This window comes from Manduca sexta, chromosome 26, assembly GCF_014839805.1.
Source record: "Manduca sexta isolate Smith_Timp_Sample1 chromosome 26, JHU_Msex_v1.0, whole genome shotgun sequence".
Classification (NCBI taxonomy): Eukaryota; Metazoa; Arthropoda; class Insecta; order Lepidoptera; family Sphingidae; genus Manduca; species Manduca sexta.
This window is the reverse complement of record NC_051140.1, coordinates 7146175-7159596: the sequence shown is the minus strand read 5'-3', so window position 1 is coordinate 7159596 and position 13422 is coordinate 7146175. Positions and strand designations below refer to the sequence as shown.

The 13422-nt window shown below is 36.2% G+C and overlaps 2 protein-coding genes and 1 long non-coding RNA gene across 3 annotated transcripts in view; 1 reads left to right on the top strand and 2 right to left on the bottom strand.

The window, feature by feature from the left end:
- Nucleotides 1-4092, top strand: part of LOC115451003 — a 111675-nt gene extending 107583 nt beyond the window's left edge. The window contains 1 exon segment of the mRNA XM_037443653.1: nucleotides 2-4092. Coding sequence (XP_037299550.1) covers nucleotides 2-617 — 616 coding nt within the window. The 3' untranslated portion in view covers nucleotides 618-4092.
- Nucleotides 4093-6053: 1961 nt separating this feature from the next.
- LOC119190790 lies at nucleotides 6054-6880 on the bottom strand. The gene is made up of 2 exons (XR_005113104.1): nucleotides 6716-6880; nucleotides 6054-6612 (listed from the first exon to the last, which is right to left on the bottom strand). It is a non-coding gene; the product is annotated as an uncharacterized LOC119190790 (long non-coding RNA).
- A 4911-nt stretch (nucleotides 6881-11791) lies between these two features.
- LOC115451004 lies at nucleotides 11792-13173 on the bottom strand. The gene is made up of 3 exons (XM_030179191.2): nucleotides 12994-13173; nucleotides 12425-12689; nucleotides 11792-11878 (listed from the first exon to the last, which is right to left on the bottom strand). Exons 1-3 carry the CDS (start codon nucleotides 13002-13004, stop codon nucleotides 11834-11836), a joined length of 321 nt encoding a protein of 106 aa, XP_030035051.1. The 5' UTR covers nucleotides 13005-13173; the 3' UTR covers nucleotides 11792-11833.
- Nucleotides 13174-13422: the final 249 nt, after the last annotated feature.

Genomic DNA, 13422 nt, shown 5'->3' with positions numbered 1-13422 from the left:
GCCTCGACGACTCGGCGCTGTCCACCGCCACGGCCGGCTCGCTGCGCAGCCTGGACGACGGCGACGAGCGCGCCGACGAGCCCGCCTCGCCCTTCCTGTGCGGCTGCGCGGACGCGAGCCGCCCGGAGTCGGACGCGTCGGACGCGGCGGAGACGTCGGAGCGCGGCCGCGAGTACCACATCCTGAGTCGGTGCTGCTGCGCCGAGCGGGAGGAGGGCGGCATGGCGGCGCGCGGCCCGCTGGCGCTGCTGCTGACGCCGGGCGGCAAGCGGACGTCCAGCGTGTACACGGACAGCTCGGAGGACGTGGCGTCGCTGGCGGGCTCGGACAGCCTGTACTGCGACGAGCGGCACCCGCGGCTGGCGCGCTCGGCGCAGATCTCTAAGATCGTGGAGTACTTCGAGCGCAAGGGCGCGGACTTCAAGTGCGAGCGGGCGCTGAAGGGGCACGGGCGGTGCAAGGTGGGCGGCGGCGGGCGGCCGGAGTTCCTGGTGGACGTGAAGCACCGCCGCGAGCCCGACGACGGCGGCGGCCGCAAGGGACTGGCGCAGCAGCGCCTCATGATTTGCGAGGGCGCCGTCAAGTCCAAGCTGCCACTCTTCGACAAGAAGTCATAACGATAATTACACCGAAATCGCACATGTTGACTGATCCCGCGCCGACCGCGATCTGTTCACTTGCAGTTGTTGACTGACTCTACGAGCGATTTCGATTAAGCCAAATGAGGGTATGTGTGTGACTTCCAAGTTCAGTGATTATATAATATATACCTGTATAGAAGTGAGTGATTTGATTATACATATTCATATAAAGAATATATCCGCGATTATTATACAAAAAAAAATAATATTAGAAATTCTTCAAGGCTCGTGCCAATTCTCGTCAGATTTATGAAATATTAAATAAAAATTATCAGATATTCAAGAATTGCAATGATGAATGATTCTATCTTGCACAAGTAATAAATTGAACTTTAAATTATGTTAAGGCAATATCCCGTTGATGCGCACGCGTTTATGTGACATCGTGCATAGACGTATAGCCAATTTTTATAAACCGCATTAAACAAAATAAAGTATGACACAGATGTCGTGCACAGCGGCAGGTTGTTGCCTTCACTAAAAAAAATTATATTGTTCACATTCATTGTTTGTTATCATTCCAATTCTTTGATATTATTGTATATATCTTAATGAACGTAATGTGCCGCATAGAAACAAATTTAACAATACTCTAACTGCCTACCGTCACATTTGCAGGTATTTTCTTTATTTAATGAGCTTTGTCGTATTCTTACGACAATGTCATCCCGTAACTCTCCTTTTATTGGTGTTTACTCACTTTCATGTTTTTTTTTTTCAATAACACCTTAATCCATTCTGATGCTGAAGTCGCATTAATCTATAAACATATCAATTGAGTTTATTTTTTCCGAATTTTTTAATGTAATTTGATCTATTTAAAAAGTAACTTCTCTCTAGTTCTCAAAATGGAATTGCTTGTGTACTCTTTTCAGTTGAAAATCAGACACACTTACAAATTTTAGCAAAAACATTAATTCACTAATAACGGTAAACTTTGGATAAGCTGTTTCGTGCATTACTTCATTAAGATATTCCACAGTTATTTTCACATAACGAAATCATATATCGGTCAATTTAATAACACTTTTTGGTCGACTGAATAAAAAATAGGGATATTAATTGGACACGTTAGTTGATGGCGTAGTTAAGATAAGAGGTACGATTTTTTTTAGGGACGGGAGGAAATATCGTAGTGTGTTTTGTGCGCATTCTCTTACCGATGTCCAAAGCAGTGGTTACGGAAACAGCGATTTATACTTTTTAAAATTGTTGCCACATTACCATTTCATATAAAACTTGAGGATTTTATTACGTAATGTTGGTATCACTGTTCTGACACGGTCACGTCAAAAAGCGAGTGCGTTCAAAATATACTATTGAACGCGTAGACTTTATTTAGTACAGTGGCCTACCCTAACGAGGGCGTTATAGTCGACTTTGGTCCACGTTTTGTATTAAATGTTCGTTTTATGTATAAATAAAACAAATATTTTGTATGGATCCGAATATGTAAATAAAGAAAATGATTACGGAAGCCAATTCTGATAGCGATGTAAGTTCTAACACTTGGTTGTGAGTACAGACACGCGCGGTCCTCGGTGTTGACAACAATATGCTTTCAGAGTTCTGCCGTTTTATTAAGTTTATATAATTTATATAATACACAGTATTAATTGGTCACGTACTTGCCAGTTCGTGTTAGTTCTGTATATAATATGTTTATGTTACATATCCGTCATAATATCATTTTGTATGTAGGTTTATAAATGACCGTGGCGACGTTTGTGTATACTATATGTACTGATTATTATTTTACTTATGTTAATGAGTTTTGATAAAGTTTAGGGCATAATTCTACACAAATATATGATTTCGCATCGACAAAGTCATAGATTGCGTTTATATAAATATAAATTCATTATTTACTTTAGAATGTTACATTTTATATACTGTATATCGTCGAGCGAGTGCCGTCTCCCGGCCGTACGGTAATATATTAGATAACAGGTGACTAGTCCTTATAAAAGTGTTATTTCCAATCCGTCGATATGAATACGTGTAAGTTCCCGACGTGAACTCGTTCAATTAAATTATTTTCAAATTTTATCTCGTGTACTTTGATTTCATTTATTCCACAGCTAATTATTGCAACCCTTTCTGTGAGCATAATTTGTATATACATTTACATATTGTTATTTTATTATATACCCTCGCTGGACAACATTCGCGACTTTCATTGAAAGGGTTATGTTACAAACATTAGTTTATTTTCTTCACAATCAACATGAACACCGGACGAAATTTGGAAATCATTTAGTTTAATATGTCTAAATTAATTGGTATATGATTAGACGTCATACGAAATGTGAAATTGTGCTCAGAGCATCTGAGCATTCATTGAAAATAATCATAACGTACAAATTTGTGTCAAAAATCGTAATAATCACTTACTGGTTTGGCGACGGTTATTTTACTCACGGACCACGGTCTACTTCATCTCCCCTGTATCAGCGAGAGGGTAGGCAGTGCGGAAAGTGCCTCTACAGCTGGCTGGAGTTATTTAGGCCTCAGGCTGTGATATGGGAAACCTATCATCCTAACAGATTGATTGCATCTGTAAACAACACTGCATGGCCTCGCTGATCATACACCCTAAGTTCACTGTTATAATGAGGCGATGAATATAAAGCCCAAATAATAAAAAATAATAATATAAATATTTCATAAATCTTTATTATCATTATTAGTAGTTCGTAATTCCCGCACAGCAACACTGGCGATGACGTCATGCTCGCGGAAACATCTTTTATCTGTTATCAGCCAATATCCCTTCCACTACATTAAAAATAGTTGGACAACTGGTAGACATTTTGGGACAGTTGTTTAAAGCAAAGTTTAACTTTGTTAAAACTTTTTTCTAGTTACACTCGAATACTATAATGCAGATCAGATTATATTTAAATAATAAATTATATGATATTAAAATTTCAAAATTCCTCAAGAATCTTGGTTGCAAAAAAAAAACATTTTTATATTTTTTTCCTTTTAGCCAAGTCTGCATTATACTATTATATAGTACTCAGGTATAGCTAGTTAAATTTAACATTGCGTCAACCACCTTCCTAAAATATTTGAAAATATACAACTATGTTAAAATAACCGACGTCGAACATAAATCATGAATTGATAAAAATATTTTTGTAAATACAGTATTACTCATATATATTTAATATTCATATATATTATCATTTAATCATGTGCATTGTGTCAGGGTATAAATCGATGGTGTAAAATTGTATATAGAGTTGTCAACGTTCGAAAACTTGTCATGTGAGTGATGTAAGTAAATAGTTTACTGTGGAATAATTTAGCTAAATATTGCAGCTTATATTATAGGACAAATTGACCGAAGTGTGGGCTTCTATTGGTTACTCATACAATACTAAAGGCGGTTTCAAGCACTTACATTACTCGATAATATTATTATTTAACATATTTTAAATCTGTTTTCGGAAATTGCTTTTTCAGTATACTATTCGCCATACCATTAAGGACGTAACAAATCTTTGGTTTATGAAGTAAATACTTGGAACCGTCTTCAGCCAACAACATTATAAAATCAGTGCCAAAACAAATGAACATATGCGAAACAGTTGCGAATGTTGAACATTTTTTTAAACATTTAGTCAAGACCGTTTGCAACATCGGAGTCGCCTAGTAAATGAGCCAATTTCAATATAGCAAGGCGTTGGGGTGGTGATTCCGGACATGGGACAAATACGGTGTTCAAAGTTACTACTAAACTGCGCCTGTATATTATTTAGGTATACGATGAGTGTAATAATTGAAATAAACTCTCGATACTAAAACGGTGGCAAATAGTGGAAGATAAAGAAATTAGGCACGTCAAACTTTCTTGTCCGTGTTACAAAATTTTGTCAAGTTTAACAGTAATTTTGAATTAACGATGTTACCTCATTAGAGTTTTGACCAACGCGCCATATAATACCGTCTACATGACGTGATACTTACATATTTTTTTAAAACGCTATAAAATCGATGCCAGGAACTCCAGTCTTTATCTGATGCACGTGGTCTTTTACTTTTAAATTAATCTGCACTAGACGGAACGGCACTGCAGTGCGACGCGGATGTGATATTCATTATATGACTGCACCGGTGGCGTTGTTATATTGCTCGCGTGAAACTACTGCTCTAAGGGCTAGTTCAAATCCCGGATTTGAATATAAGGCAATATGCAGAATTTTTCTACGCAGTCGTGTGTCTGGAATTTGTGCACGATATGGCGATAGGCTCGTTCCGTATCACATCATGGATCGAAATACTCATGGCAAAGAGCAGGTGCTGTCGTAGGCCTTAGAGTAAAATGGTATGTGTGTATATGTTAGTGAAATATCTCACTGCGCCAATATTCGCTGGAGGTAGGATATACGTTATATACGCAAATGTATCACGTTCCGGGGCTGCCTGTGTATGTCCGGTTCCACAGGCCGTTATAATTGTGTCGACTGCCGAGAAGTAACCACCTATCGTCAGTCGACATTCTATTGGAACTCATTCCACTTCCCATCAGGCGTAGTGGGATCAATTTACCGTGCACCTATTTCAATAAATTATAATGTGTAGATATGATGCAGTTTACCGGTAATGGCGCCGCCCATTATAGTGCAGCGGTCACTGGTCTTTATCTAATGTTAATATTCTATTGGCAAAGGTGTGACACGTGGCCGTGCCAAATGCAGCCAACCTCCTGCCAGATGTCTAGATGACTATTTCTGGCATCCTATATTGGCAATTTGGAATCCGATTTACCTCAGAAACTCCCATTCCTACGCTTTTGTGTATTTAATACAATAACAGATAAATGAAACTTGGAATTTCTTCTCGGGTTTAATCTAATTATATCTCGTGACGTAAGCCACTAGACTAACACGATAAATATTTAAAATGCAATCAGGCATTACAATGCAACCTATTAAAGATATTTGATAAAATACACATGGCGATAAGGAAGTTGTTAGCGGTCTGACTTTAGCAAAGAGCAATTTACGTGTCCGTCCAGTTATAGTTTCGCTTATTACAGGTTTTCTATTGCAAACGCCATTGTTTCCAACTGAGAAATAAATAGTATTGGTTACGTCACATAACTCACCCGGTATGACCCAAAATTCATCATATCTAGACTAAATAGTATGAATGTTTTGCAGTTAAAAGCCTACCAAACGGAAATCTCTATTTAGGTGCAACAAATTTTATCTATTGTTTAATATTTCACGTATTTACAAAAAAACAATTTTGCTTGGTAGATACCATATTATAATATCTATAACAATAGGACTCTTAACACTAAAGTTGCGCATGACAATAATCAAATAAATTATAGAAAACAATGTCTCCATGCAATAATTTATTTATGCTCTAAATGGAAATTTATCGTACACTAGCCCCATATTGTATGCAATGTGTTGGAAAAAATGGCGTCTGTAAGATTAGCCACAATGTAGTACCCTCTTAATAGATGGACACTTAAAGACTGATAACTACTTAGCAGCTTAATGCAAACATTATACATAGTTAAACGTTATTGTTTAGAATTTAATAAATAGGCGAAAGAGCGAATACTGAAACTTTTCTTTTATTTTGATCCCTATCCCTTAGCCGTCACAACTGAACACCTAATTGCAAGAAATAATAAATTGCATTGCTGACATCAAGGATAGTTTATCGAATACGGCTAGGCGCAGCAGGTCATGAGCTAGCTACAAAATAAGGGGCCATGGATTCGGGCCCCGTAAAAAGACAAATCATGCCTGTGTCATGTGCAAATGTTTTGGTAACTATGGAATTATCAAGAGTACAATGCTGTTTTGTGATTAAAGTTCTATAGAGGCGTAGTACCATTATTTCGCGATGGCTCTAATTCGGACATTAGGGAGGACTACAAGCACTCGATTGAGAAGTCGAAATAAAACAAATGTGCAAAAGCCAATCACAGTCACCTTCGCGCCTGCAAGCAACGAGGGCCCATTATTCGGATAGGCGAGAGTAAGTAAGTACTAATAACTAAAAATGTTTTATTGCTCATGAATATAAATTCTGAAAAAGTTCACCTGGTGATAGTCACGAACAAAGTATTCAATAGATCCACAAAATATTTTTCTTTCATCTCCTTCATGGTAACTAATCTTAAAATACCTGACCCAGTTAATCGACAGTGGTTTTGTAATACTAAGAAGAACATAATGTGCTTTATTTGTTATAAGAGTAGCACAAGTGTGTTATTTTTTATGAATGCTCCGTTGTGCAAACAGCAGGATGAGATAAATTATTATCTGGAATTACCCGAGCATAGATAGGGACGTCACATGAGTAAAATCCCTCTAGCACTATGATGTGCACGTTGCGATATATATTGTTGCACGGGGAGTCACCAAAAAATATTTTACTAATTTATCAATGCATTCCACTCATAGTCTAATCTGCTAAATCATGTTTTTGGAAAGGCCTTATCAGTGGCAATTTATTAAGACAGTTATATGTAAATAGTATAAATATAAATTTTAATGTTATAAATATTATAAATAGTAATAAGCATCGATATACAGGGTCATTTCGACATTGAGTTACTAAATGAAATCACAGGTTCGTGGTGACCTCTGCTAACACCGTGCAAAAAATTATTCATAAGTAACGAATATTTACGTCAATAATTCCGATTTTAGATTTATGGTTTTTTGATCACGCTGTCTCTTAGCGAGCTTATCTGAAGTGAATGAACTACGTCACAGCTGATGATATTATTACCGAACCTATAGGGTTCAGAAGGTCAGCTCACAAATGAACTCCCAATACGTTCACTGACTTGGTTGCAGCAGTTCGTTGAGTCAATAATTAATTACTACAAAAAATATTTCGTCAATTATAAACGTTATTTTCGTTATTAAAATAGTTTTCTTACCAAAAAAGTTACCTACATAATTACTAAAGTTACAACATTTAAATCTATTGGTATCGTATTTTTTTTAGATTCTACATGATATTCCGACATTTATTTTAATTCCAACATTAATATTTCGGTTTGTCATAATATCTAAAAGAAGACTACGTAGACATTACCGAACGTCATATTATGCTTTCTGTACCATTTCTTTGCTAGATAGGTACACTATGGCAATGCGTCCGAGCCTTTGACCGAGTCCGAAGAGCGCGCGATTATTCAATACAATAGTCGTACTCTTTCTCACCTAAACTCGCAGTGTTGTCAGTATAAACTTTTTTACCAAAAAGCTTGCTAAAACGACACAGCATTTCAAAAATTCTGATATTAGATTTATTTTATTACATGATGTTCTAACAGATTTAACACACAATTGTATTACAAAATAAAAAAAGTAATGATTTATGATGAAATGATTAATGAAAAGTCTACCTAATTAAAATAATACACAGCAATATTTTAGTATTTTTGAAACATTATTTTAAGTAATAGAGTATAATAGAGATTTTGGATTCAGTCATTCATTTTCAATAGGCATACAGGGTATAAAATAAACAAGATATTGCACAATAAACAAAACTGTACCTTCAGCGCTAGTGAGATGATACGTGCTATTTTGATTGCATTGTCGCACTCAACACAGTGATGAATGCGTAGTTTTATTTTTCATAATATTTAATGGTTTTAATAATTTTATTGGTGCAAAACGGGTCACGTCCCCAGAACTCTGAAAATCGGGACGTCCCGCGCAAATCGGGACATCAGGCAACACTACTCTTGCCGCTACTTTGTGGAATTCGCTAAACTCGTGTGTCGCGTGTTGGTCGGTCAGGTACAAAGAGAAATTTAAAGTAGTCGCCTAAATGCGACCTTAACACGTATAAAATAGAGTCTATTTTTAGGAATATTTTGTGCCATTTTGAATATTTTACGATCGCGAAGTTGCATCGTTGACGCGTACGCGAAACTGAACTAATCACAATCTATTGATTATGTTTCTATCGGAGGCTGTCATTACGATTTTAATGTGGATTTATGAATTTGCGATAGGTAAGTACTGAATGGAAAAATCCAATATCATTCTGTCCGACCCGGGATTCGATTCCGTGACCTTAGCAAAGCATCCGTACTATAATACAACTGCGGCACCGAGGTAGTCACAAATTAACTGTATTAAAAATACTTTGAAGTATGAAACAACTTTTAAAGGAACAAGCAATCTACAAATCATCACTAGGTATTGGTAAACGCATTTACTATTTTGAAAACATGTTAAGATACCTATTGGGACGCCGCGCCGCGCAGCGCCGCATCCCGTCGCTCGACATGTTTACCCCAAACTATCACATTACCTAATTATCATCAAGATTGTAACTTCGTTATTAATTTTCGTGTGAATTGCCAGACTTGCAGAATGATATTTTATTGTTATGAGTGTTATAAAACTAACCGTTGAACGTATTTATTATACCTACTTATCTACTAAAATGGATGAACTACCTACATTAGAATGTGTGTGTTTTGATTTAAAAGAATGAAATAACTTTAAAATTACGGAAATCATGTGTTATGTGTACCTAACTTATGCAGTTGTGGTTGTTTGATTAGTGTCGTTTGCTTATGATGATAGTTTGAGCATAGAAAATATTGTTCTAATGAAATGTGATGATTAGTGCGTGATGTTTATGTTGGCGTTGGATGTCCACCTGCAAGGTCTACAGACGACTGGATAGACGTCACGGGAACACATTGGATGCAGGCAGCTTTCGACAGGTCCGTCTGGAAATCTTTAGGGGAGGCATATATTCAACAGTGGACTTTATGTAGCTGATGATGATAATGATGTTTAGGTATGTGTCTTTTTGTAACGTCGGCGTAGCGTCGTCGCTGCTGGTCTAATTGTTGATTGAGGGATGTGGCACGACACAAAACCCTAGGTAGTTAAAGCGCCGACATCAGCTGTTCGGTTGCGGCGCGGTGCGACGCTCGAGTGTGCATCACTTGTTCGTGTGCGTGAGCATAATATTATCAATGACTGTGTGCGATGTTGCCGCTCCGACGAATTCTAGTATAGTAGTAGTGGCAAAAGGGTGTGTAAAAATAAAATGACTATTTGAATATTTATTTTGTTTGAAAATTTTACTTTTTTGTTTTTGACCTTAGGTTAGAGTAACTTATAGTAAACTGCTTCTTTTAAGATGACTTTCTCGCAGTTAAATTTAAGTCTAGGGTTACAAAATGACCCTGTATATGCAGAATATACGTGGTACAGCAATGGTAATAAGATTCTTATTTTATTGCATTCTGAAACTATCAAGCTTTTTGCAAGTAATTATGGCTACCACGGCTGGTATAGGGAAATGTTTCACAGCGGATCATTTAATAAAATTATTACCAAGCCGTTTTGAATTAAATTTGTTAAATATAATATTTAATATAATTGGTCCAAGTTTTTTTATTGAATTTGACAAGGCATTCGTAAACTTTGGAATATCAGTTGCATACTTATAATTTATTTATATATTATATATTATTCATTTTAAAAGTATTTTCGTTCAATCAAACATTTTATTGGTGAAGGGATTTGATCCAATGTAGCCCACATGTAAGTCACAATTAATCGACTATTTTAAAAAAATATAGACATATATGCCCATTGCTGGGCAAGGGGCCTCCTCTACTACTGAGAGGGTTTAGACCTCGGTCCACCACGCTGGCCTAGTGCGGATTGCCAGACTACAAACCCTTAAAAATTCTTATAGAGAACTTTTTAGGTATGCAAATTTCCTGACGATGTTTTCCTTCACCTTTAAAGCAAGCTATAATTAACAAAGAATACTCACATACTATTTAAGTTTGGGAAATAACCCACACCACTGGGTTAATGAGTCAATAAGCTGACAGTAGCCAGTAGAATACATCATAAGCTCTGTTTTCACGATATTGTGTCCGTGTCAGATTAGGCGATGGAAGTAGATACTGTTGCCTGAGAGGTACTTATTGCAATATACATAGTACGACACCTGTATAGGCGAGTATACGGGCAATTATACCATTAAATTATTTCTGGATTTGAGATCATTTTCAAGCATAACGCAAGCCGCAATATTATTGCGGTTTGAAAATACAATATAATAATGTACCTATTATTAATATTGTTGTATTTGTATTGGTTTTATCAAATATACACTCACATGAAACAAAACAAATTTAATATTATTCCTTATATTTAAATGGCAATAGCTTAGTTAAGAGTGGAATGGATTGCGGAGACAAATGTCCGCAGGTTCAAAACCAAAGAGCCCACACCCAGACTTTTTAAATAGTAAAAGCACCGTATTCGCGGATATACGTTCCATTTAAATTCCGCTACCCTGAAAAAAACATTGATAGCTGGTAATACAGTCGACACATCAGTCAAAACGGCTATCTGTTGTAGAACACTTTCAAACAGAATAATAATTATAGGGCTTTTATTTGGCATACTCGCTGATAGAGCTGTATTTTGCCTCTATTTTGTACTTTTTAGGCATGATGCGATATCTTTAATCACGGTTATAAAAGAAAATCTCACGAAGGTATTAACTAGGTACTAATTTACAAATTTCAAAGGTAAAATAATTGTGAACGGACAATAGGTAGATAGGTACAGGTAATAGTACCTAAATGCCACTTTGTAATTTCTCTTGAAGTAAGTAAATACCTATCCCAATCGAACTATTGTTAAACACCCTTATAACAGTATTAAACATTATATTAGCAAAATTAATTTCAGAATACAATATTCGACTACGTACAATCAGAGAGATTAATAGAATAATTGCCGCGTGACACATCTTTTCCTCTACCAGCCTGCCTGCGCAGCCGAATACTTACGGAAATGCCCGATGTCATCGGCTAAGATAGCGGCACGTAACACTGTTTTATGTCGTGTGATATAAACTACATGTCCTATCTATTCACAACATAGAAAATTACAAATATGTAGATGCCACTAACATTTCTAAACTACTTGTTGCTCGCGGCTCTGCCGAGGCACAAATTGCACTGTACCTATAAGTATACTTTACTGAAATACAATGTAGTCTATGACCTTTCTAATGCTTACACCTTACTTCAAGAAAACGCAACAGGCACCAGTTATACTCGCATTTATAATATTACTATGGATGGATGAATAAAAGACAACTGCAATAAAACATATATAATTTTTGGACCTTGAAGAATTTATTCAACATTCGCAAATATCCTTCTTTCTTTCGTGCACCGGCCACTTCTGAAAACAAAACGGTAGGTAAATAATTAAAAATATTTTATCATTATTATGACCTCAATTAAAGACAATATGACATGAATTATTTTATAAATGTTATCAAAGATAAAACGCATGAATAGGTGCATTAATACTTTTTTGCTTATCAATTAATTGTCTATAGACTAGTGATAAAATTAATGTTTTCATAAAATATCTAATGAAGTGGTCTTACATTATTGTAGGTAGGTACTTAGTTAAACAAATGATTATTATATGTAATTGTAGACAACTATGTATACTTAAGGAAACACAGAACACGGACGGCCAAACAGAAAATAACCGTTTATATGGCATTACGTTCTTCGATATTGTGTACTTGGAATCGCAATAAAAATGCATCTTAGATGCTTTTTCAGGGCCAAAATTGTTTATTAAGCAAAATTGGAGGACCTAAGTAAGACCTTGTAAGGAATTTTCGGCGAAATTGGCCCCCATGCATCTAGCAACACTTGCACAATGGAATACATATTAACCCAATAAACAACTTAAAACCAGACGATTGACTACCTTTTTCTTCTCATTAGCCTTGGCACCGGAAGTTCCAGCTCTTGTTGCACAAATTGAAGACTTGAATTTCTTTGCCCGTGACAACGAACTGCCACCAATTTTATATAAAAGAGCGAGTAAAGCCATAGCAAGAGCTGTACCGCCCACCAATGGTAACCAAGATACTATCCCATCGAATATTGAAGAAAAACTTGACCTCGAAGGTGCCGAAGGCGAAGTGGCCTGTGTACTTTTCTCCTTCTTACGTTTGTCTACCTCTGCAGCGCTGAAAATTTATATAAATATTTATATAAAGCTACAAATATTTATATAAATACCCATAACAATAATTTGTTAAAATCACTCGTTCTAGTCAAATTATATACACCTGATTAATTCAATGTTCATGAATTCACATTGGCATGCATGAATAATGAATACACTATATAAATATACCAATATTATATGTAACTATGTATGCCTAATAGCTTAATATTGGTTTCTTACTTCACTACCAAGTTCGCGTTACCACCTTTACATGTGACGTTGCTAATGGATAATATAGAATAATCCAACAGAGCTATACTCACCAATCACACATTTTAAATAAAAACTTTTGTTTTATGGCACATGAGTAGACATTTTCATATTTATAGAATTTATTGTTTTACGAGGCTGAAAAACTATCTTGAAGCCATCTTTATGTACATCGTATTACATTTTTGGGTTTAATTATTATTGTCGCCATTTCTATTGACTTTCTTGACAGACGAGTGATGGCGATTGATTGTCATTTTCTTTTAGCGTTCTTCCGTAGAAAAGTTTAGCTTTCAATAATTTCGTGATTTGTGTATTTGACACTGCAAATGCAAAATTCTCAAGTCAACAAGTCGCTTCTATTGTTAATGCATATAGCACAAAATCTGCGTAACTCTTTCAAAGTACGTACCTATTGAAAGTTAAAAGAAATTTTATTATCTTCAAAAACTTTTGTTGTTTGTCAACAAATGTTTTTGCCA